At 50.1% G+C, this 25,574-nt stretch overlaps 2 protein-coding genes across 8 annotated transcripts in view; one reads left to right on the top strand and one right to left on the bottom strand.

The window, feature by feature from the left end:
- The window catches only part of Agap3 (ArfGAP with GTPase domain, ankyrin repeat and PH domain 3), a 50,366-nt gene extending 48,979 nt beyond the window's left edge, over positions 1 to 1,387 (top strand). For 5 of the 7 annotated variants that reach the window (XM_075955338.1, XM_075955335.1, XM_075955337.1 and 2 more), the window contains 2 exons: positions 340 to 595; positions 725 to 1,387. In XM_075955338.1, the coding sequence (XP_075811453.1) occupies positions 340 to 595; positions 725 to 931 (463 nt within the window). In that variant the 3' untranslated portion in view covers positions 932 to 1,387. The remainder of the gene's footprint in view (positions 1 to 339; positions 596 to 724) is intronic. The other 2 variants (XM_075955343.1, XM_075955341.1) reach the window with 1 other exon arrangement.
- Positions 1,388 to 2,123: 736 nt separating this feature from the next.
- Positions 2,124 to 25,574, bottom strand: Gbx1 (gastrulation brain homeobox 1). Its single transcript, XM_075955581.1, has 2 exons — positions 25,028 to 25,574; positions 2,124 to 4,574 (listed from the first exon to the last, which is right to left on the bottom strand). Exons 1-2 carry the CDS (start codon positions 25,557 to 25,559, stop codon positions 4,024 to 4,026), a joined length of 1,083 nt encoding a protein of 360 aa, XP_075811696.1. The 5' UTR covers positions 25,560 to 25,574; the 3' UTR covers positions 2,124 to 4,023.

Raw genomic sequence — 25,574 nt, 5'->3', positions numbered from 1 at the left:
GGTGGCCATGGCCCCCTCTCAAGCTGTCACCCGCTTTGTTCCAGTGCTACCAATTGCAAAGAGTTCAGACGGCTTGATAAGCTGCCTCTCAGGCCTGCTTGGAATCTTCCTGCCCTCTCTGCCCTCGTATCCCTACTGGCCCCAGAGGTCTCCCTTCAGTGTCCTTCCCCTTTTACTCAATACCATCCTATTTATGTGACCTGTTGCCCCTCTGAGGGCCCTGGGATCCCTGGGGCTCCTCTGTGCCTTCATTCTCATCGTTGCAGTAGTCCTCCCTAGTCCCTGCCTAAATGCCTGCTTCCTTCATTGCCTCATGCCTTGATGGGCCTGTGCTTATAGAGAGGAAAAGGAGCGCTGGATCCGGGCCAAGTATGAACAGAAGCTCTTCCTGGCCCCGCTACCAAGCTCGGATGTGCCGCTGGGGCAGCAGTTACTCCGGGCTGTAGTGGAGGATGACCTGCGGCTGTTGGTGATGCTGCTGGCCCATGGGTCCAAGGAGGAGGTGAACGAGACATACGGGGATGGTGATGGGAGGACAGCCCTGCACCTGTCCAGTGCCATGGCCAATGTGGTCTTTACACAGCTGCTCATCTGGGTGAGTCTGGGTACCTCTGGCCTGTCCTGGGCCCCCCTTCTCAGCCTTCAGAAGCTGCCTCTCCCCTGCCCTGAGAGCTGAAGCCTTTCCTTCCACATATGCCAACTGTGAATATGCTTTCTCCTGCAGTACGGGGTGGATGTGAGGAGCCGTGATGCCCGGGGTCTGACTCCACTGGCCTATGCCCGCCGGGCCGGCAGCCAGGAATGTGCGGACATCTTGATTCAGCATGGGTGCCCTGTGGAGGGCTGTGGGTTAGCACCCACTCCCAACAGAGAGCCTGCCAATGGCACCAATTCCTCTGCAGAGCTGCACCGCAGCCCTAGTCTCCTATGAAGCTCAGGAAGAGGGCAGAGGGACCAGAAGGACTCCATGGCCTGGAGGACACAGAGATGGAGAAGCAGGGATGCACAGTGAAGAAGAGGACAGGAGAAGGGTCCAGGGATGGAGGAGAGCTTTGGGATTTGAGCTGCAGCAGAGAGCAGGAGTGTGTTGTGCAGCCCTCTGCCCTATGGTGCCATTAAGGGACAGAACCCTTTGGAGGTACCTGTGAGGAGAGGGGGGCAGGACCTCTCCCTCCTCCAGAACCCTGCCTCCTCATGACAGCTCCCACAAGCCTTCACCCTGCAATGGGTGGGAAAGGACAGGACACAGGATGGGGGTGCCAGATGAGAGACCAGGGGGCCAGTCTGTGAGTCCCATGTAAAATTTGTACATCGGAGTATTTATGTTTGTGTATATACGTGGCGTGTGTATGATGAGCCAATAAACCAGGCTGTATGTGTGGCGTCATTTCTCTGTGCTCGGTTTCCTGACCTTCCCAGAGTGACCTTCACCTCCACTTTCTGCTTTTGTGGTCTGTTTTGAGATTTATGGCCCCTGCTCTCCTTAGTTACCTCCTCCTGTCAGTTCTTTCGGCAGTCCTGGGCAGGGGAAGCTGACAGAGGAGACTGGCTCTACTTCCTGCTTTGTGCCGCCTTATCCTCTCACCGCCCCCTCCTGAAAACTGCCAGCGATCTCTGCTGTCGTTGGCGTTCTGTGTAGTAAGCATGCCCTGCACCGGCCAGTGTGCAACGGCATAGCCTCTGCTTCTTCCAGAGAGACTCCAACACCGCGGTGGCTAGTGTTGAGGGAGGCTTTAGGGCTGCGTGGAGGCTCTCCCAGAGTGACGAGAACAGCTGTGTGATAAAGTGGCTGGCCCATGCCTTTCGAGGAGAAGGGAGGGGCAGGGCCAAGAGCCACCGCAACCTCCAGCAGCGCTCTAAACTTAACCTGTCTTGAGCAAAGCTGGAAGCAGAGTCCAGATCCCCTTCTCTTCTCTTCCTGCCATGTCCCTTTATTCTTGAAAGAACCCTGGGGAAATGCCTCCCTTCTAGTTTATAATGGATGAGAATTGACTGAGTTTCAGTGCTGGATCTGTTTCCTATCCCTGAAACCACCTTGCTAGTGGCCCATATTTTCTGAAACATCTTGAACAGGGGCACTTAACCCACCAATTAATGTCTGTTAATAATCAAATAACGCTATTGAGAGGAAACCAGGTTTTATTTTTTTCATCCACATTCCCCCTTTCAAGTCTGTTAAAGAGTCTTACATGACAGAATCTGAACAGTGCCATAAGTAGGTACAGGACTTGGTTCCCGGACACAGGATGGGCTAGCTCCAGACTCGCTAGACAAGCTGCTTGGGCTGGCTCCATGCTTAGCACAGTTGAAGCTGTATGGAAAGCCAAAAGACTGGATGTTGGTCACTTGCCCTCTCAGAACCTGGACTCCATCCAGCTCTGCTGAAGAGGCAAGAGCTTAACCTCTGTGTTGACTTCTGTGTAGATCAAGTATAAGGGATCCAAGTCTCTTGACTTTGCGGTCCACCTGGCTGGGAATGAGCTGGACCTGGACTGCGTATTCAAGGTTAAATTCCCATGTCTTACTGGAGTTAAATTTCCAAGGACCAGAGAAAGAGACACCCTTACTCTAGATCTATGTTCTCACTAGAGAATTGCTTGGGGGAGATGAACTGCTAAGGACAGACTGACTTGGTCTCATAGAAGTATTCGACACGTACATGAACATGAAACTGACACCTTTGCCACTCTGAGGCTCACCCGTGGCCAGAGCATCCTGTAAGGCAGGACTCCTCCCTTGTTGGCAGCTGCCTGATCCAGCTTGTTCATTTTTCTGTTTTCCACTCTCCCTAATCCGTACAGGTCACGTCTCTTCCCCCAAAAGCTCATTACCCCAGCAGCAGCCGCAGTGCGTTTCTCTTAACAGTCTCCTTGCCCCAACGTCTGCAGATGTCTAGAGCCCTGCTCCTGGGATTTGTCCGCCCATCATCTCTGCCCAGAACCTTCCAGAACCATCCTGGACTCACTCTTGTCCTGTCAGTTCAGCAGTGGCTTCTTTCAACCCATCTTGCTCTGTAGTAGAAGAGGCTGATGGGAGCCTAACCCTTCCAAATGTAATAATAATGGACAGGAGAGAGCACAGCTAAGATCGTAAGAGCCGAGGGGCGCTGGGTCTCTGCCCCAGGTCCTGCGTATGAGATAGCCATGCAGGCAGAGATGAGGCTGTGCCCTCTGTAAAGGAAGCACTTCTTTATCTAGCTTGCATGGTGGAGTGAGCCTCCTGTCCTGCCCTAGTCACTGACAGGATAGTGTCCTCTATGTAGGTGACCTGGACATTCTCCAAGTTAAACTGGGATCTCCCTTCAATTCAAACTGAACTGAGTCTCTCCCCAAAGTGTGCCACCTCTCCCTAAGAGAAGACACCAGGAGCAGAAAGATTTGGGGAAGTGGGGACAAAGTAGCCAGTGGCAACAGGAGGGTGGGGTGGGGGCTGGATGCACTGTGGAGGCATGCTTAAGAGTGGAAGAGGGGGCTGCTGAAGAACCCCTCACTTTGGCCATCACAGTTCCATCTCATGTCTTTGCATGTCCTTATACTGAGCAGCACAATAGCGCCTTCACAAAGCAGTAGGGTGGGACAAACTAGGTGAGGCTCAAGGAAACAACTGTCCCGGTGCCCCGTAGGAGAACAGACGGACAAAGATAAAATAGTTCCATATATACAAACTTTACACAAAATAAATAAGGAACTGTGGCCCCAGGCTGGTACCACCCAGTACTTCTCCCCTCTGTTAGAAGCTGCTCCCACAGGCCTTAGCCATGGAACCCTCTAGGTCCTGGGCATTTCGGAGTCCACTTCTGCTCCAGAAGCTCTCGGGGATCAGAATTTGAACCCTGCACCCCTGAAATCCCTAGGTCTGAGGGCTCCAGCACAGTCCCAGGCCAAACACTCATGTCTGCAATCCAGGGAGCACAGCTGACCTCTCCCGGAGCAGGTCCACGAGGCCCCTTTAGTGGGCAGCACCCAATGAGTCTTGGGCAGGGACAGGTGCAGATCCTTTGCCTTCCGGTCCCCAGGAGCCCCGTCAGGGCCGGGCTCCCTGCTCCATCTGTTGGTGCTGGCTGCGCACAGCAAACCTGTTGACATGCACAGGTATGGGCACCACAATCTTGGGGTTTCTCACGGGCTCCCCAGAACGACTGCTCACATTGCCAGCCTTGATGCGCTTCCACTTGGCCCGGCGGTTCTGAAACCAGATCTTAACCTGCACCTCACTGAGCTTGAGGGCGTGGGCGATCTGGGAGCGCTCTGTCAGGCTCAGGTATTTCTTGCAGTGAAACTCCTTCTCCAGCTCCAAAAGCTGCTCGCTGGTGAAGGCTGTGCGCCTCCTTCGGCTTTTCCCCCCAGGGGTGGTGACCCCTGTGGCCACTGGTGCCCCCTCCTCAGCACCAGTCCCCAGGTTTCCCTTTAGCTTCGGTTTAGGTCCCAGAAGAGCCCCTGGGCCCCCTGCAGAACTGTCCAGGAAGCTGTCCTCGCTGTCACCGCCTGAGCCCTCTTCCTCCTGCTCGCTGCCTGCTGGGTCTCCTGCTGGGGCCTCCAACTTCTCCTCATCTGAGCTGTACACCTTCCCCTCTGCTGTGGGGGGTGGAGTGGAGGAACCAATGGATGGGGAAGGAGCGGCACGTGGAAGCATGGCCAGGAATGAGTCATTGACAATAGGAAACAGCACATTCGGAGAGGAAGAGATGGGTCGGGAGACAAGATGGGCATCCACGGGGGCGCGGGGAAAGGGTTAGGGGAAAACAAAGAATGGGAAGAAAGTTTTTAACCAGCAGACTTCACTATGGGAAAGCAGAGAGGCAACGCGTATGACGGTGACCCCCCAACTTTCCCACCACCCCATTTCATGCTCCCTACCACCTCCCGGCTTCCTCCAAACCTGGTACCCACCCTCCAAACCCCGACCAGCAGTCCCAGGAGGAAACAATGTGGGAGCTGGCCGGAGGGAGCTAGAGCTCCCAGGAATCCCAAGAGCAAGTGGTATCCTGACTCTTAGTCCTCCAGACACACATACTAGATCTGGGTCACAGAATCTTACGTCAAGACGGAAACCGCAGTCATTTGGTCTCATTCCAGGTCTGAAGCCAAGAAATTGACAAGGCTGGAGAATGGGACCTCCTCGTCTACCTGGTCCCAGCTCTTAACCAGACTGCCCTGATGGGAAAGCGCCCAGCATGGACACCTCCTTATCTGTGACCAAACTTTCTAGGGCTCATCCTTAATGTCAGCAAGCCATTATCTCTCTCCTGCACAGACTCTCTGGCCAGCGCTGCCTGCACGACACCAACGGAGGAGAGTCCGGCCTCAGCGGGGAAGCCTGGAGGGGATGTAGGACATCTTAACTCCTAGTGGGTGACTGTGTTATCACAGGATATAAGTATTTTCATCTCTACTTAATTCTAAAATCGAAACCACTGGTTTTAATTGTATCTCTGTCATGACTGCTAACGCATTTCAAATGCTTTTTAGGGTTGGGGAGACGGCTTAGCTGTACAGGCACGAGGGACTGGCTATAGATCTACAACACCAACATAAATAGCCACATGTGGTCAGCCGTGGTGGCTCACACCTGTACCCCCAGCCACAGGGCAACGATGGACCCCGGGGGCTCCCAGCTAACCAGTGTAGCTAAAATAGTAAGCTTTAGTTTCAGTGAGAGACCCTGTCTCAAAAAAACTAAGGTAGAGACCAGCATAGTGGGTGCTGCCAAGCCTGGTGACCTGTGTTGGACCCCTGAGGCTCACATGCCAAGAGGATAGAACCAACTTTCAAAAGCTGTCCTCTCTCCCTCTCTCTCTCTCTCTCTCTCTCTCTCTCTCTCTCTCTCTCTCTCTCTCTCACACACACACACACACACACACACACACACACATACACACATAATTTCCTCTACTTTTTTCTTTTGTGTGTGTATGTGAATTTTGCAAAGTTATTTTCTGCCCAAAGAAAACAATAGGAATTTAAAAGACAGCCCAGCAACCAGTAAGGAAAGAACCCAAGGAAGCTGTGACTTAGGAGCTCACTGAAGGTAGACTGGATGAGAGCAGCGATGCAACCCCCACGCCCACGTCACCCACACCGCATCCACAGCCCTTAGGCATGTTCAGCAGTGAGATTACAGCTCACAGCAAACGGGATCCCGGGCGCAGGGAATGAAAAGAGAAAGGCTGTACAAAGGCATAGCACAGGAAGGGAAGGGGAGCAGTTGGCCCTCCCTTGTTGTAGACCCTCCCACTTGGCCTGGAGTCAACAACCTGTTCCCTCCCAGTGAGTCCACACCTGTTCCTTCAGGCCTGCTCTTTCTCCTCAGGATCCTCTGAGGCCTTGTCCCCAACCCTACTATGCAGCCATCACCTTCTTGCTGCCCAGACCCCAGCTTGCAGCAGACCAGCCAAGATCCAAACTACCCCTTACCTTCCCATAAGCAGCTTTGCCATTCAGGTGCCTTGGAAAAGTGCCAATATTACCTCAGCTCTAGTCACAAATATTTTCTTTTCTGCAAGATTAAGGCCTGAGGGCTGGAGAAACAGCTCAGTGGTTAAGAGCATTGGTTGCTCTTGCAGAGGACCCGTGTTCTATTCCTAGGACCCAGCAACAACATGTCTCAGAATCGCCTGTAACTATAGTTCCAAGGGATCTGACGCCCTCTTCTGGTCTCCATGGGCACCACATGCACGTGGTGCACAGACATACATGCAGGCCAACACTCGTTCACACACAATAACAGGATAAAAGCAAATAAATCTTTTGCTAAAGATTCGGGACATGGGTACCCTCCTTCTTCTTGCTAAGGGATCTTGTTCATACCATTTTATTTTTCATTTGCACAGACTCACACTTCTCAAGTCCCAAATGGAAGTCTCAACCTTCCTCCAAGCTTTTCACCCTTACTACACTATCGCAGCTGACCTAGGAAACCCCTCCTCCCCATCTCCAGACTCCACCAGGACAATACTCTTATTCTCCTTTCATGGTCCTATCCAACCCCTCCCCCACAAGTCTGCCTCTCAGGTCTGACCAGAGCTGGGCCCTTTCTAACCACCAAACCTGCTTCTTCTAGTGGTTTTCCTGTCTTCTGTACCCACCTGTCCCTAGCCCTGTCTCTGTTGGGAACACCACATTTCTCCCCAGATCAGGCATTGGCTCCCTCCCTGGCTCCTTCGGGCTGGCCCTTCTTCCTTGTCACCCTCTTAGAATTTGGATGCTTCTTGGACTCATCTGCTGCCATAATATGTGAGTGATGTCAACCTCATTCACTTTATTTAAAAAAAGCAAACTATGTCTCTTCCTATTAGAATATAAACTTCACAAAAATGCGGGTTTCAATCGTATTTTATTCACGGTTATAGCTTTGATAGCTTAAAAATTACCTATAGAATAGGCATTTAATAAATATTTAACAAAATAAAAGTAGCTATTTCCAGGACAGGCATGCATGCTCTCTCCCTCTCTCCAGCTGTTCCCTTTCTCAGACCCTCCTGAGATAGCCCCCTTCAGCTCCACCCATTCCCAGCATCAGGATGACTCCCTCCCTACGCATGCACCCCAGTGTGGAGTGTGCCTCCGATCTTCCCGTACCCAGAGGAGTCCTAGAGGATCTTAAGGCACTAAAAGAAGTGAAGAAAATCCCAGCACTATTACTAAGTCCTATGGTTTCAATTTTAAAAACATACTCTGTAATAATTAATAATATGTTAAGAAAAACATAACCCAATGGCGCAAAGCTTTAAACAGTGTTAAAAGGGCAGAAACTGGATTTCGGGGCTTGAAGGATAGAGGCAACCATTTAGTACAGCGCCAAGCCCCCGGGGGGGGGCGTCCAATAAATCTAAATTGATGATGATTGAGAGGAGGCTCCCCGCTCCTCCATCCGGCAGAGCCCTCCTGAGATCATCTCATCCATCCCTCTGTCTTCAGACAGATCCAGAAACTCCAGCCCACACACGCAGGCCACCCTCCCTGCCACTTTTAAAGCCGCAAGAGGAGCGAGGGTTCATGGCCTCTCACTGTTTCTTGATCCCCGTGGGGCACTGAGTGGCAGGGGCAAGAGTTTCTGCCTGGGCCTTTATGACTGTGACAGTGAAGACTCTGATAAGCCACCTCTAGACTCAGGTGGGGGTGGGGCAGAGGAGGGAACACACAACCAAAAGCTGGCCTCAGAGGACAGCCATTGGAACAATGAAGACGTCCCAAAGAGGGGCGACTGAAGGACCGGGGAAAGCAGGCAGAGAGGAACGTAAGCCAGAGGGGAGCAGGGCCCAGCAGTGGCAGGAAGCTGAATGATGAACCAGACAACGTGGAAGGCCGAGTTTCTTACAGAGACAGGGAAAATGGAGGAGCCAGGGACGGACAAATTGAACAGCACCATTTCCTCGCTCCAACCCCAACCCCCAGTGCGGACACATTTGCTGCTGTCACTTGCTCTTTGCTCCACCAGCAGAGGGCACACTGAGAACCTGGATGGAGTCAGTGGCCAGGAATGAATGGCCCCGCAGGCAGCAAGCTCACACAGTTTACCAATTCCTCGTAACTTAGTTAAGAAAGAAATGCAGGGGGGCTGGAGCAATGGCTTGTTACAATCATCCACCCATAACTCCAGTTCCAGGAGGTTGGATGCCTTCTTCTGACCTTCTGGGGTACCAAGGATGCAACTGGTACACGTACATACATGCAGACAAAGCACTCACACATGAAATAAAATGCATGCATCGTTTTTCAAAAAGAAAGAGCAAGAAAGGAAAGAAAGAAATGCAGCTGGGTGTGGTGGTACACACACCTTTAATCCCAACACAAAGAGCAGAGACAGGCAGACCTTTAGGGATTCAGGGCTCTCTGATGGACACAGTGAGAGCCTCAGTCAGGACTGTGAAGTGGGACCCTGCTTTAAAGAAGAGGAGGAGGGGAAAAGAAATGCAAGCTGTTTTCCTTTATCTGATTTATAATAAATGTCAATAGTGAAAGAGTCTAAATAAAAATCCCACATTTTTGTGGTTCACTGAAAACGAACAGAAGCACTTAAGGAAGCCTGTTGCTTCTTGCTTGAGGTCAAGTCTCTCAAAGTAGCTCAGTGCCTGGGAGCTTGCTATGGAGACCAGGGTCGCCTTAAATTTGCAGCGATCTTCCTGTTTCTGCCTACAGAGGGACTACATGGCTTGGGTTTGTCATGCCTAGCTGTCAAACTTTTCTCATCAATTTTCTATTTGTGAAGTTTGATTTAGAGGAACTGGACTAGACAGACATCAGATCCACAGAAGAAAATTTCCAGTTGTAAATGGACTCAGCTAGCCGGGCAGTGGTGGCGCACACCTGTAATCCCAGCACTCGGGAGGCAGAGGCAGGCGGATCTCTGTGAGTTCGAGACCAGCCTGGTCTACAAAGGAAGTTCCAGGACAAGCTCCAAAGCTACAGAGAAACCCTGTCTCGAAAAAACAAAAAAAAAAGAAAAGAAAATGGACTCAGCTGATAAAACAAGATGCCACTGAACATCTTAAATTTTGTTGTTGTTGTTGAGGCCAGGTCTCTCTAAGTAGCCCTGGCTGTTCTGGTACTTACTACATAGACCAGGCTGGACTCAAACTCACGGAAATCCACCTGTGTATGCCTCCCCCGTGCTGGGATTAAAGGTGTGAGCTATCATGACCAGCTTCCACTAAACAATTTATAATGGAAAACAATTTATAATGGGAAACAAGAATTCTGGGGAAGGGGAATCTTCAGCAAAATGAAAACTGTTTTGAGGTAGAAGTTGCCGAGGAGACAGAAAGGTCCTGACCTCATGTGTGGGAATGTCAGGACTGCTGCCAGAGTGTGCGCGAGGCTCCCTGTGACCCCAGAGCCTGTGGGGAAGCCTTGGCTTTGGGCGGGGGCGGGTGACAGTGCAGAGGCTGGGTAGTAGGAAACAGGCAGAAGTCACTGTGACTGCTCTTGTGACTTATAGGACCTAGGGACTGTTCCTCGTGGACTTGGAGAACCCGAACGCGCAAAGCTTGAACTACAGTTATTCAGAGAGTTGGTGTCAAGAGAGCTGCCACTCCTCGGAGTGCAGAGGTTACACTCAGGCTGCCTCAGAGGAAGGGCGGAGGCTCCAGAGACCGGAAGCCCTATCAAGGCCTCCCCCATCCACTAGACAAAGAACTACAGGTAAGGGAGAAATAGCCTTCTCCAGAGAAGAGTACACCAATTGGTTACCCAGCAACGAGTGGTCAGCCCTGAAAACATATAAGAGTAACGTGATACAGACCGAGCGGGTTGTATTTAGTAATATGCATGTAATAACAATTAATGAAAAAGAAGCCATGATTTCTTTTTCTTTTGAGAGAGAGCATTTGTCTGCTGCTTTGTAGCCTGTCCTGGAACTCACTTTGTAGACCAGGCTGACCTCGACTGACAGAGATCCATCTGTCTCTGCCTTCCAAATGCTGGGATTAAAGGCGTGCATCACCACTGCCCAGCAAGGCCATGAATTATAAAGAGAAAAAGGAGGGATATATGAGCAGGTTTGGAGAAAGGAAAGCCAAGGGAGAAATATTGTAGCTATATTATAATCTCAAAAATAAAAGGAGTAATGGGTCCAGCTGGGCTAGAGAGGAGCTCACCAGCCACAGAGAATCTATGGGAGGTATTTTCCCATACAGTCCTCAGGCTGGGCATTGCCGTGCCTGTCAGAAATCCCAGCACCGGGGAGGTCAAGACTGGAGGATGGTGAGTTCGAGGCCAGCCTGGAACAGCACCAGACTTGCCTGCTACACTGGAACCCATCAAGGACGATGAATGCCATTGAAGGGACGTCTTCAGACTTAGGCCTCAGGACACGCTCAGACTGAGCTGTTCCTCAGTGTCCCAGCTCCTGAGGCTCAGAGGACAGCAGTCACTTGTGGGGCTGAAAGAAGCCCCAAGTTCTGACTTCTCTCGTCTTCTTGAAAAACAACAGCACCAACATTGCCCTGCTTGGCTCCCAGGACAAAGACCCTCCCTTCTCGTACTCCCTAGACAGTCATTCTTTTCCAGCTGGTGGGGTGAAAAGGCGGGAGAAATCCCAGGTCATTTCCCCAGAGAGATCTAGCTGCACTTCCCAGCCCTCAGCACCGAACCACTCCTTTGCGGGCCAGGACTGTCTCAGTCCCCTGCCAGCTCTTTCTTTGCTCAACCCTTTGACTTGACGTGATTGGCATGCCACTGTCTCCATCACTTGATGCACGGAAGGAGCATTCCTGTCTCTGCACTCTCTTCTGGCCCCTTGGCATTCCCCGCTCCACAGAAACAGGAGGACCTTTGCTAGATCACTGCGATTCTGCCTCTCCCAGTTCTGGGACAAGCTCAGGGGAGTTCCAAGTCCCCACGTGTTCCAGTTAGTTTTTCTGTCTTGACACAGCTAGAGACTCTCAATGGAGGGATATCCTCCACCAGACTGTCCTGTGGATACATCTTTGGGGACATTTTCTTGGTTAATGATTGAGCGAAAAGGTACAGACAGACCAGTGAGGATAGCGCCATCCTTGGGCAGGCCGAGTAAGTCAGCAGTAAGCCAGTGAGCGGTGTTCCTCTGTGGCCTCTGCCTTAGTTCCTGCCTTGCATTCCTGCCCTTGATGGTGGGCTGTAATTGAAGCCATATAAACCCTTTCCTCCCCAGATTGCTTTATTGCAACAACTGAAAGCAAACTAGGACACCAGGCTGTTTCAGACCCAACGACCTTTCATGGACTCTAACATCACTGCTGCCCAGGATGCTTCTGTGTAACCTTGGACTTCCCTGCGCCTTTTCCACGTTTCTGTTTTCTCTACCTTAGGCCACTGGCTGAAGGCTGAAGATGTAGGGCTGGTCCACTCTATCAGCACAGACAGCAGAGTCACTAACCCGACTGTCAGGTGAAGGAAATGGAACTGAGAAAGGGTGCGATGATGTTCTAAGTCCCACACGTGGGGACACTGCACCGCATCCGGAATCTCGGTCTCTGAAACCTAGCGCTCATTCCAGCGTTTCCAGCAGGTTTTCTTCCCCTTACCTTCCGCTCAAAGTAACAGCTCTTGTCCAGTGCCCCCCCAATAGAAAACCTCTTTAAGTTGTGTGGCTTAGCTTTATTTGCATGAGTGTTTTGTCTGCCATCATGTCTTTGTACCAAACGTGTGCTGGGTGCCCAAGGAGGCCAGAGGAGAGTACCCAATCCCCTGGGGATGCAGTTACAGATGGTTGTGAGTCACCACGTGGGTGCTGAGAATTGGAGCCAGTCCTCTCTCTAGAAGAGCAGCCAGTACTCTTGACCACTGAGCCATCTCTCCAGCCCTAAATTGCCTTCTTATCATACACACAGGCTCTAATCACCGAGCTTACACCTAGCGTACTCACGGAAGAGGGCCTTCTTCTCCCATTATTCCCGAGACAGAATTCCCACCAGGTCTTCCTTGCCTTTGAGAGCGTGTGGAACAGAATCTTACCAGCTGGTATTCTTTTTCTTTGAAAATATATTTTCTAGCTCTGGAGAGATTGCTCAGAGGCTAAGGGCACATTCTGCTCTTGCAGAGGACCTAAGCTTTTTTCCCCAGTACTCACCTGAGCTGGCTCACAATCACCTGGAACTCCAGGTCCAGGGAGATCCCTGTATTCATTCATATGTACATACTTACATGCAGACACATACACACTTAACACACAGATAAACAGAGAACCTCACACACATACCTACATACACAGACATACACAAACACAGACACACACATAAACACACACACAGAGACACACAAACACACACAATTAAAAGTAAATTTTTGAAAAAGATAAAAATGTGCTGGGCAGTGATGCTGCACACCTTTAATCCCAGCACTCAGGAAGGAGAGGCAGGTGGATCTCTGTGAGTTTGAGTCCAACCTGGTCTACAAATCAAGTCCCAGGATAGCCAGAGCTACACCGAGAAATCCTGTCTCAAAAAACAAAACAAGAGAGAGAGAGAGAGATAAGAAGAGAGAAAGAGAGAGAGAGAGATAAGGAGAGAGAGAGAGAGATAAGGAGAGAGAGAGAGATAAGGAGAGAGAGAGAGAGATAAGGAGAGAGAGAGAGAGAGATAAGGAGAGAGAGAGAGAGAGAGAGAGAGAGAGAGAGAGAGAGAGATTGTGTGTGTTCCATGTGCCATTAGATTCCCTGGAAACCAATGTGGTGAGCCACTGAACATGGGTGCTGGGAACTGAACCTAGGCCCTCCAGAGGAGCAGCAAGTGCTTTTAACCACAAAGGCATTGCTTCTAGCTCCTCAACTTTAATTTAAGCTAAAATGGGCATATGTTGATTCGTGGTACAGCAAAGTACCCAAGTGCATCCAAAATGCAGATAGTGTGGGTCTTCCTCTCTCTGTTTCAGGCTTCTCTCTCTCTCCTTTCTCTCCTCAAGGCCCCTCCACCCTAGAGAGAGGTGGAGAGGGCACAGCCACAACTCCCTTTACTATCACAATCCCTGCTTACAGTTCCTGCGTGTACAACTCGGGATACAGCATGTCCTTTCAGTCCCATCTAGCCACAGGCCAACCTGAGCCCAGCAGCATAGAAAAATGTGATTGACAGGCTACCAGGTACTGTGTTGCCCAAGAGGAACAAGGCCCTAAAGAAGGGGGTGTGGTCACTGGGCCAGAAATAAGGCAGGATGGGGGAGAAATACTGGCGGGAAGGCGCTTAGGTTCCTCTTGGGCCAGTGAAGCATCCAGAGGACTGGGAAGAGGTCAGGGTGGCTCTGAGAGCCTGGGCCTGCGATGAAGAAAGCAGAGCTGAAAAACTAAAAACTACCTCTCAGCAAAGCTCTGGCCTTTTTGTTCTCATTCCAACCTAAGGAAGCTCTGCTGGTGATCGAATTCAGGGCTTTGTGGACACTAGGCAAACCTTCTACTCTCTAAGCTACAGCCCCAGTCCCCCTGCCTCTTTTAGACAGAGTCTTACCCTGTAGCCCAGGGCTAGCCCTTAAACTCACCATCCTCCTGCCTCAGCTTCCTGAGTGCAGGGTAGTGTGTACTACCATACCATCTCTCTCTCTCTCTCTCCTTCTCTCTCTCTCTCTCTCTCTCTCTCTCTCTCTCTCTCTCTCTCACACACACACACACACACACACACACACATACACACACACATACACACACACATATACACACACACACACAAAATAAACTGATGAGTGAATAAATATTTTTTAAAATTCGGGTTGAGCTACCATCACAAGCAGTCCAAGGGGGTATGGTTAAATGAAGTCGGAAGTGGGGGCCCATGCCTTTAATCCCAGCACTTGGGAGGCAGAGACAGGGGAATCTCTGTGAGTTCGAGGTCAGCCTGGTCTACAGAGTGAGTTTGAGGACAGTCAGGGCTCCACAGAGAAACCCTATCTGGGGGGCAGGGATGCTGTCACAAGGTACAACAATGACCAACAGACTGCAGACGTGAGGTCCTCCACCCCACACCTACAGCAGTCCATCGGAGACAATCCCGCCCCATTTCCTGATGCCCTTCCTCAGAACACCACCTAGTCTGGAGTTCCTTTGGAAGTTAAACATCTCCACGGCCCTCCTGATTAAGTGTCAGCGTCAGCCAGTCAAAGTTTTGTTTCCAGCTCCAAATAGAAGCAGTAAGAGCATGGGAATTCAGATGAAGAGAAAAGACTGCAGAGGAAGGGGCAAGCAGACTCCAGGGGGGCACAGGAGAGCACTTCAGGTCAAAATGGAGACAGGGAAGCCTAAAGGAAAGAGGAAGAGCCAGACACACAGGTGGCCTTGGTGGTTCACAGCTGTAATCTCAGTACTTGGGAGACTAAGGCAGGAAGATCACGGTTCAGGGCCAGTTTGGCCTATGTCACAAGAATAGGCAAAGACGCCGGGCGACGGTGGCGCACGCCTTTAATCCCAGCACTCGGGAGGCAGAGGCAGGCGGATCTCTGTGAGTTCGAGACCAGCCTGGTCTACAGAGCGAGTTCCAGGACAGGCTCCAAAGCTACAGAGAAACCCTGTCTCGAAAAACCAAAAAAAAAAAAAAAAAAAAAGAATAGGCAAAGACAAATTGGAGCCTGTATTATATCACACTCAGCACAATGCTCCATTCTGCCTGTCCTCAAACTCACGTGTCCACCATCACCCCTGAAGTATCTGTCTTGGTCAGTAGCTACCTCTCCTATGCCACTTCTAAGGCAAGCTCTCACAGCAAAGTTCTGTGGAAAGTGACTAGCTATTTGAAGAGCTTTGACAATGATGATTCTGTCTGATTTATGTATGCATGGATGTATGTGTATATGTATGTATGTTTGTGTGTATAGATATTTTGCTTGCATGAATGCCTGTTTATTGCATGCATATTGGTGCTCAGGGAAGCCAGAAGATGGTTTGGGGTCCTCTGCTATTGGAGTTGTGGGAAGTTGTAAGCAATCAAGTGGGTAATGGGAATAGAATCCAATGCTCTTAACTGCTGAGCCACCCCTCCAACACTCCCCCCCCCACACACACTTTGATATAGTTTGCTAAGCCATCCCTCCAACACCCCCCCTCACTGATATAGTTTATCATATAGCTCCAGGCTGGCTTCAAATCCTCAAATTTACTATTCATCAAGAACAGCCTTGAACTGCTAATCTTCCTGCCTTCACCTCCTCAGTGCTTAGACTCAAGGCATGACCACCACACCTGCGGTTCTGGGGATCTGGCTCAGGGCTTCATACACGCTGGACAAGCAATCTGCTGTCTGAGCTATATCCTTAGCCCTCCAGTAAGACTTTCCTTAAATCCAGGACTCAGTGTAAAGGTCTTCCTGTATACCTGCTAACTCTGTGATAAATACCACGGCCCTCATTTCTCTGGTAAAGACCACTGGGGCTTTTCAGGTTAGTCTCAGTTATATTCCTCAAAGAAGCAGCAATGCTGGGTCTATGCCCGTCTTTCCCAGGCACAACCTGTGCTGGCGCCTCTGTGCCCCTCCCTTCTTACCACTGACTGTGTGAAGAGACTAGAATCCAGTGTTGTTTAGCTAAAGGATAAACTGGACGGCAGCAACAGAAAGGCCAGCTCTGTAGGCCAGCTTCTCCTGCTCTGGTTGCCGCCCTCAATGCACACCAGGTACACACACCTCCACTGCTATGCTATTGCCTGATTCCACCTCCCCAGTCTCTGATGGTAATGTCTTCCCAGCCTCAGACCCACACCTGACATCACCACACAACGCACACAGCTAGCCAGCCTCTGACTTCTTCGTGGACACACCCACACCTCACTGGGAAGCACAGTGTTCACAGACCCCTTGTTCAGGGTACCTTTAATGTATATTAAATATCACACACACACAAGCACATGCACACGCACGCTCACGCGCGCACACACACACACACACACGTGCAGGAGCCAAGGGGTATCAGAAGAGGCATTAGGTCCCCTGGAACTAGAGTTACAGGCAGTTGTGAACCACTACATGAGTGCTGGGAACTGAACTCAGGTCCTCTGCAAGAGCAGCAAGTGCTCTTAACCACTGAGCCATCTCTCCAGCCCCACACCTTTAGAAAAAGAATGACTCATCAATAAAAGTATCCTTAAGGATCAAGCGGAATTGTAAACCAGACTTTGAGGCATGCACCTCTAACCCCAGCTAACTGAGAGGCTAAGGCAGGAGGATTGTGAGTTCTGGGCCAGCCTGGAACTGAGACCTATCCTCATCTTTAAAACAAACAACAAACTCAAGCACATTAAAATACAAACAGAACTGTACAGCCAGAAACAACCTTAAAGAAAACGTAATTCGCCGGGTGATGGTGGCGCACGCCTTTAATCCCAGCACTCGGGAGGCAGAGGCAGGTGGATCTCTGTGAGTTCGAGACCAACCCGGTCTACAAGAGCTAGTTCCAGGACAGGCTCCAAAGCCACAGAGAAACCCTGTCTCAAAAAACCAAAAAAAAAAAAAAAAAGAAAAAGAAAAAAAAAAAAAGAAAAAAAGAAAACGTAATTCAAACCCCTCATTTTCCTGATGAGAAAGCAGAGAGGTGATGTGGCCAACATCAAGAAGTTCTGAGCGTGGGTGCAGCAGCAGGTGCATTGAGACAGAGGCTCACTGCATAGTCTTGGCTGACCTAGAAATTTCTGTATAAACCAGCCTGGCTTCAGACTCACAGACATCCACCTGCCTCTGGAGAGCTGGCATTAAAGGAACGCACCACCATGCCCAGTCATTATTTATTATTATTATTATTAATAATAATTCTCTCTCTCTCCTCTCTCTCTCTCTCTCTCTCTCTCTCTCTCTCTCTCTCTCTCTCTCTCTCTCTCTCAACAGGGTCTCAGGTAGCACAGGCTGACCCCAAACTTGTTCAAGAACAGAAGTGGCCTTGAATCCCTCCTGCTGTGCCCGACTGGCTCTTCCCACTCTTCCTCTTGTCTTTCTCCCACTGTTCCAAAGAGAGCCTCCCAGCCCATTACTCTGAGTGAAAGAATTTTCTTCCTAATCTTGGTGTGGTGGCAAGTGCCTTGAATCCCAGGCAGGTGGATCTCTGAGTTCAAGGCCAGCCTGATCTACACAGATAAACCCTGTCTTCAAAAACCCAAAATAAAGCAAAAAGAATTCTCTCGGGCTGGAGAGATGGCTCAGCGGTTAAGAGCACTGCCTGTTCTTCCAAAGGTCCTGAGTTCAATTCCCAGCAACCACATGGTGGCTCACAACCATCTGTAATGAGGTCTGGTGCCCTCTTTCTGGCCTGTAGGCATACACACAGACAGAACATTGTATACGTAGTAAATAAATAAATAAATAAATAAAGAAAAAAGAATTCTCTCCCTAACCATCTGTAATATATGCCTTCACACTGTGTGTGCCGCCGCAGAAGCTGCTCCTCCCCATCTGAGTCAAGGGAGCGAAGCTCTGGTCCAATCCCCCAGAGAAAGTCTCCTGTGTTACCAGCACGGTGAGACTGCATCTCAGGAAGGGACTTTGAGATCTGCCAGTCCTTCCGGGTTCTTAAATGCTTTGTACCATGAACTCCCCTGGAGGTGGATAAAACCTGCCAGCTCCTTCTCAGCTCCGGCTATGCAGCAGAGAGTACACTTTTATACTTGAAACCAATAAGTTAGAACACAGCTATCAAGGGCTGAAGAGGTGGTTCAGGGACTAAGTGTGTATACTGCTCTTTCAGAGGACCCAAGTTCAGTTCCTACAGCCATGTCTGGAAGCTCAAAATGACTGCAACTTCAGGTTCAAAGGACCTTTTGACCTCAGAGGGTACCTGTATTCATGTGCAAATACTACACATAGTCAAACACATATACATAGAATTAAAAATAGGCTGGGGTGGTGGTGGCGCACCCCTTCAATCCCAGCACTCGGGAGGCAGAAGCAGTTGGATCTCTGTGTTCGAGGACAGCCAACTTTACAGTGTGAGTTCCAGGACAGCCAAGACAAAAATAAAATAAAATTAAAAAATAAAATAAAACCCTAAAAAATAAAACAAAGGAGTTGGAGAGATGATTGGGCAGACAAGAACACATATTTATTTATTTAGAGGCATGATTTCTCTGTATAAAAGCCCTAGCTGTCCTGAAACTTGCTTTGTAGACAAGCTTTCCTCAAACTCGCAGAGATCCATCTGTCTCTGCCTCCTGAGTACTGGGATTAAGTTAAAGGTATGTACCACCATACTCAGCAAGAGCAGTGGCTCTCAAACCCAGGCTGGGTCCCCAGGACCCAGCTCACAGCAATCCATGACTCCAGTTCCGGTGTATCCGATGACCTCCTCTAACTTCTGTGGGCACCGGGCATGCACACGGTGCACATACACACAGGCAAGACATTCATATACAGAAAATAAAATATATTTTTAAAAATTAATTAAAATAAGTATTTTAAAAAGTTATTCAATATTTAAACTTAATCTTTTTTTGTTTTTGTTTTTCAAAACAGGGTTTCTTTGTAGCTTTGGAGCCTGTCCTGGAACTACCTCTTGTAGACCAGGCTGGCCTCGAACTCAGAGATCCTTCTGCCTACGTCTCCTGAGTGCTGGGATTAAAGGCGTGAGCCACCACCACCCAGTTAAACTTAATCTTGTCATATAATCCTGCTCCTTTACTAACTCAAGAAGTTCTCTCTCCAAAGAATGTAAATCTTCATGAAAACACATGGTTTCTATGAAAAAACTTCATGTATTGCTAAGACAATCACAGTTTTTCGTTCCACGATCACACATTAAAGAACATACTAATTTTTAACTAGGACTTAGTAAAGTGACTTAGGGTGTGACCTCACTCATCATGTTGACAGATTCCTGTCAGGAGATCCTTGGAGCTCAGGTTCAGATCCCAGCTTTAAACACCCAGTCTAGGAATAGAAAGGGACACCAAAGATCCCCTTGTGGGCCAGGTGTGGCACACGCCTTTAATCCAGAGGCAAGTAGACCTCCAGGAGTTCAAGGTCAGCATGGGCTGCAAAGCAAGTTCCAGGCCAGTATAACGTGTCCCCAAAACAGACAGACAAACAAAAATCCACCACAACAAATAAACAAAACCCAGCCAAACACACACATGTATACATGTACACGCACGTGCACACATGCACGCACACACATGTACACACACGTGCACACACATACACAATGTCACCTCAATGAAAACTTTTGATCTAGATGAGGAAACTCAAAGCCTAAAGAGGTTGTGTGACAGTGATTCTCCCAAAGTGTCTTAAACACCCTAGGTCCATAATAGACATACAATAAAAAAATTAAAAAATAGACAAACAATAAAATATTCTCTAACTGAAGCATGTGTCAAAATTGCACAGTAAAATAGTGACAAAGCTGAGACTTGAGTCCTTGAGTCAGAACTTCAACTACAGCAAGCAAATGCAATGCTTGTCTTTTTATAATTTTACTATTACATTACTGTGTCAGTGTGAACATGTGTGTGGGAGTCAGTTTTCTCCTTTCCCAGGTGGGTCCCAGGGATTGAACTCAGGTCTTCAGACTTGACAGCAAGAGCTGACACCATTTCTCTAGCCCAACATTTGTCTTCCATTAAAAGTCAGTGGACCTCTGGATGTAGTGACACAGACCTTTAAGCCCAGCACTCAGGAGGCAGAGGCGGGAGACCTAAGCCAGGGCTCCATAGAGAGACTCTGTCTCGAAAAGAAAAAAATCCCAGAACTCGGGAGGCAGAGGCAGGCGGATCTCTGAGTTCAAGATCCGCCTGGTCTACAGAGCTCCAGGACAGGCTCCAAAGCTAATGAGAAACCCTGTCTCAAAAAACCAAACCAAACAGCAACAAAAGTGAAGTAAGTTGATAGAGGGTTAGCTGGGGCTGTAACGTCAGAAGTCCATGGTCATCTTGTATATGGTGAGTTTGAAGCCAGCCTAGGTTTGTCTCAATACCTTGTCTCAAAATAAAAATAAAAATGGCTGGAAAGATGGCTCAGCAGTTAGGAGCATAGACTGTTCTTCCTAGCACCGCATCAGGTGGCCACTGACAGCTGCCTATACCAGGGTCCTCGACAGTCTTCTGGCTTCTGGACACATATACATGTAATGTTAAAAAATAAAATATTTCAGAGAGAAAAAATAAAAACAAAATGTGAAAAGTCAATGAAGCAAGCTGAGAATAGTGGCGCACGCCTTTAATCCCAACACTTGGGAGGCAGAGGCAGGCGGAGTGAATCTGAGGTCAGCACGGGAAACTGAAAGATAGCCTGTTTTTAAGAATGAAACAAACCCAAAAGTCAGTGGAACAATCAATCTCTGTGTACTTTCTCAAAAGTGCTAGGAAAATATACTCTAGGTCTTTGTCACCCCCCACTCTTGTTTTTAACAAAAGAAATCTCTGGCTCTACGGCATGTCATTTCCCTCTCATAGATAAATACTGTATCTTGCCAGTCATAATGGACACCTATTCAGAAATTAATTAATGGTCATCTAAAAATGTTCCCTAGCTGCAATCAGGTGCTTCGCTTACAGCAATCAGCCCTTGAACACCAGGCTGCTCTGAAGTTTCTTGGCTCCCTGTGTGATTACCATCATCACTGCAATCCCCATTCGGAAATTAGCAAATCCTTACCTGCTCGGTTTTTAAAACATAGTGCTCACTGCACTGACGTCTCTCAGGCTGGTCCCTCGTCCTCTCTCATCCTCTCCACCACCCTGGCTACCAGTGTTTACACTTGTCCCTCTTTCAACACAGGCATCATTTCTGTCTCTCCTGGTGTCTTTATCGTCCATCTAATGGTTCTCCATGGTGTACACACACCCTCACTCGCTGTCTAAGCTTCTACATCCAAGAGGTCCAGCCTTCAAGTGGGTTGCTCCAGAAACTCTCGGTTTGAAGTGCCAGTCTGCACTGTCCCCAGAGGACAGCTTTATTCCATCTCTCCCCACCACACAGCATCCTTTCCCATCATCAGCTGTGTGCCGCACAGCCTTGCCATATCCGGCACACGGGTTAGCCGTGACTGACTGTCACAGCCAGAGCCCACACACTTCTTCAGGTCCCCAAGACCAGGTCAGACCCTCCCAGCTGGGGCTGAATCTGGTCTTGTCCTTGGGAGCTCTCTGCAGCCCTCTGTCTGTCTCCTGGGACGCTGAGGGTCTGCCACCCAATGGCTGTCATGAGACTGCTCTTACAGACTCTTTAGATGTGTTGATACAGTCACTGTCAGCACCTGAAACATGGCGAGTTTGAAGACAGCTGAGCTGGGGAGTGGAGAATGTATGCACTGGATTTCAAAGGCAGTATGAAAACAGGATACAAGCTATGTCATTGGAACATGGATATGGATCGATGATGAAATATTTTAGACATATTTGAGTAAATAAGATTATTATCATTCATTGCACTAGTTTCTTTTATGTTTTTAATGTGACCAGTGAAAACCTTTAAATTACATATATTAATAAATTGCTTGTTTGATATTTCTAGTAAACTCTCACTTCTTTGGGTTCTTTTGCTGGTGTGTTTGTGTGTGCACGCACATGCGAGTGTGTGAGAGCTCAAGTGGGTGTGAGCACTCGTGTGTATAGAACCCAATACCGCACCCATTCTAGGCAAGCCCTCCACCACCCCAGCCCTCTGGGCCATATTTAATCCTCCCTGCGCTCCTATTAAAAGTGTGCCCTACTGCTCCCCACGCTCCCAACCTAGAACTCTTTTCCTTCCATCTGCCGTTGTCAGGGCTTCTTCTAGTCATCCTTTCTCCACACAGTCCTCCCTTTCCCCTTCATTTGCTAACATAGCTTTTTCCCCTCCCCTCAAATTATAACGAGGTTCCGGGCTTTGTCTTCCTCAGTTCTCATACAGAGTGACATCTTTCTTAATTCTTAGCCAACTGAAAACAATTCTCTGTAATTCCCAAAGAATAGAACTTTTTCATTCTCCAAATTGGCCTGTCTTCACTAGAAGTTTTCTTCTCTTTTTTTTCTTTTTAAAGATAGGGCTTCAAGGAACTCCTGCTGAACTACTCTTCTGTCGGCCCCTCCCTCCTAGTGCTGGGTGCCACCCCGCCCAGCTGTTCTATAAGGTCATTTGGAGGGGCTAGCAAGCATACATTAAATATTCAACAAGTGTGAATGAGCAATAACTTCAGCCCAATGCCTCCCACCCATCGCCACCGGAAAAGCAACTCTCCCTCTGTCATTTTATAGACTGTATTCCTTCCCAGACTCTTTTCTGTGGAGGTTCCAGTCCCATGCACAGCGGAGAACTCTCTTACTCCATCCCAAGTTTCCCGAGATGGTCCCCCAACAAAAGATTCTATTTCCCATCAGCCTCGGCGGCCGTGTGCTGTCATTCCCGGATGGAGTTTATGCCTAACCTTTGGGTAACTGCATTTTATCTTTCCACAGTCATGTCAGGGAACACTCACGGCTGGGGAGGTAGGGGAGTGGCTGTCAGCAAAGGGCCCGGACAGCTGTATTGAGGGTGAAGACCGGTTCCGGTCCCTCTGAAGCCTGACTTCCTTACTGCTCTCCCAGCACCTAAGGTGATACTGCCATAGACCATCCCAGGCTGGGACGTGACCTTCAGCACAGAAACTGTCAACACCCTTCTCTGCCCCCCCCCCATTAAATTGCCAACAAAGCCCCTTCCCTGTGCTTCAGCAGCGGTATGCACAGCTCCTTTTCTTGTGGGTTCCTTTTTTCTTAGATCGGGAAACCTGTTCTTCCTCCCTGGGTCACCAGCCTGCTGGCACCCTCTGTCCATGCTGAAGCTCTTAGCATGCCCTGGCATTTTTGGTTAGCTCTCTCCCAGTCCTGCCTTGACACAACACTCATCCCCACACACTTTTTTAGTGAAGTTGCTCACTTCTCATTCAGCCCAGCCCAGAGTTCCTCTTCCCACAGAAGGCCAGTTCCCTAGTACCATCTCCAGTCAGTGTCTGCCATCACCCCCTCTCGCCCACCCCATCGCCCCTGTCATGGCTCTTTCCTTCTTTTCTTCTCGATAGTTCTATTGTGCCCTTTTCTTCTGTTGACGTATTCAGTTTTATAGCCAATATTGGGTTTACTTCAGAAAAGAACCCCCATTATACATAAGAGTGGAGAGAAGGGCAGGGGACCCTGGCAGTGTGGGGATGAGCGGTTTGTTTCCCCCATGGTAAGGGCACACCCCCTCAGGTCTGCCCCACCTGTGGGTCCCCTCCCTCCTTCCCTCCAGCTCTAGGCTCCCCTGTGTCTGCCTGGCTGTGCCTCCAGGCCCCATGGCCTCCACAGCACCTCTTGAGAAGCCAGCCCTGCTCCTTCCTGCTTTTGAACTATCCCAAATCTTCCTTCGGAGGAGCCTCCTTCTGCTCTGCCCTGTCCTCTTGTCCTGAAGACACTGTCTGCTATCTCCAGGTGTCTCTCTTCTTCTTAGGGTCCTCCTGAGGAGCCGCTCTGACTTCAGAGCCTCTTGGGTCAGTCAGATTGGAAAAGGATTTAACAACGGATGAATCCCCACAGCCAAAATGCCCAGAACCAAACATCAAAACTGGAAGACAGGCTTCTTGACAGGCCCCCCAGCACCTGAGACAGTGGGCAGCCCCTCTTCCCCGTGGGCAGTTCCACAGCAGAAACCTGTCCTCAGGAATCACCTACCTGCCCTGCCCAATGACTCTTGGATCCTCTGCTTGCCTCTGCTATCACTCCAAACCCTTTGGGTCATTTACATCAGCTAAGCTAAGTGCCATGAACTGCGGAGCAGACGTGGGCTCATCCGAGTGTGAAGGAAGTTTAAGCTCTTTACTTTTACATGGGCTATTTTTCTTCATTAGAACTCCCCAGATTAAAAAAAAAAAAAAGAACTCCCCAGATTGCATAAGCCTCGATCTCAGCGCACCTGGCTCTGCCCGGAAAGGGGGAAGCTTGTTGGCTGTAGGATACTGAGGACAGGGCAAGAGGACTTCCAGAAATGGACTCTGATCAGGGTTCGTTTACGGCATGCACCCTGTCACCGTGGAGATGGCATCCTCCCAGGGCTCTTGAATGACCTGTCAGCAGGATCCTCAACTCTTGTCTGCACTGCCACACCCAACTCTACCAGCCGCCAGTTAACACCCCTCTAGTCCTGGTCTGCGCTGCTCCAGCGCCCTATCTGGTTCTCCAATGTTTAGGTCTAGTCTAAATGAGAGTTCCATAGTGACCTCTGTTAAGGTGAAGAAGCCACAGGCTCATCAGCCCCTCCTTCTGCGCCGCATCCATAAAGCCCATGCCCACCATTTGTGTGCTGAGGGGTCGATTCAGAATGCGCCCCCACATTCTAAAGTGACAGTTGTTCCCGAATGCCGTCACCGTAGGGTCCTGCTGACGCCCTCAGGAATCCCATCCTTGGGAAGAGAAAAACGAAGGGATTCTGAAAAAAGAGACAGGGCGAGGCTTGTGGACTACAATGCCGAAAAAGCGTGCCGCCGGTGAGGCTTCAGGCGCTCCGAGGCCAGAGCAGGGCTTTGGGACCTGGAGGTGTTGGGGAATGAACATCGCGCGAGCTGGGATCTGGCACTCCAGGGCTCCAAGCAGGTGGCAGGAGTTCTGGACTGGTCCCGGTCTGGGACTTCCTGACGGTCGAACCCACGTCGGCCCCAGCACTTACCCGGCAGACTCGAGAAAGTCTCTGAGAAGTGCGGCGGCGGGGGCGGCGGGGGTTCAGCCACTTTCTCGCGCGCCGGCAGCAGCTCGTCGGCGTCCAGCGCTCCCTCCGTGCGCCGAGCTGCAGGCTCGGGGTTGCTTCGCGAGGCGGTGGAGGCAGCGGCGGCTGCAGCGGCGAGCTCCGGGGGTCCGTAGTAGGCATCGGGAGGCTCTGCGAAGCTGGGCAGTGCAGTGGTCAGAGCCACCATCGAGGGCACCGCCTGGCCCAGCCCGGCGCAGAAGGTGTTGCTCAGGCGGCCGGCGAATGAGGCGAGCGGGGCCAGTGGCGGGAGGCCGGCGGGCAGCGGCGCGGGGGCCAGTGCCTGTGGCAGCACGAGTGGCCGGTAGGGCATGAACATGGGGTAGCCAGTGTAGAGCAGGTGGCCCGAGCGTGGCGGCGGCGGCCCGATGAGCGAGTCGATGGAGAAGGCGGTGCCCGGGCCGCCGCTGCCCCCGCCGCTGCCCCCGGGGGCGCCGCCGCCCGCCGCTCTCTGCATGGCGCTGCCCGGGCC

This window comes from Microtus pennsylvanicus, chromosome 21 (assembly GCF_037038515.1).
Source record: "Microtus pennsylvanicus isolate mMicPen1 chromosome 21, mMicPen1.hap1, whole genome shotgun sequence".
Taxonomy (NCBI): Eukaryota; Metazoa; Chordata; class Mammalia; order Rodentia; family Cricetidae; genus Microtus; species Microtus pennsylvanicus.
This window is presented reverse-complemented; position numbering and strand designations above follow the sequence as displayed.

Coding starts and splice junctions, on each gene's coding strand:
- Gbx1 (XM_075955581.1), bottom strand. CDS start 25,559: ATGCAGAGAGCGGCGGGCGGCGGCGCCCCCGGGGGCAGCGGCGGGGGC. Junction 4,575..25,027: donor GACTTTCTCGAGTCTGCCGG/GTAAGTGCTGGG, acceptor CACCCCCCACAG/CAGAGGGGAAGGTGTACAGC.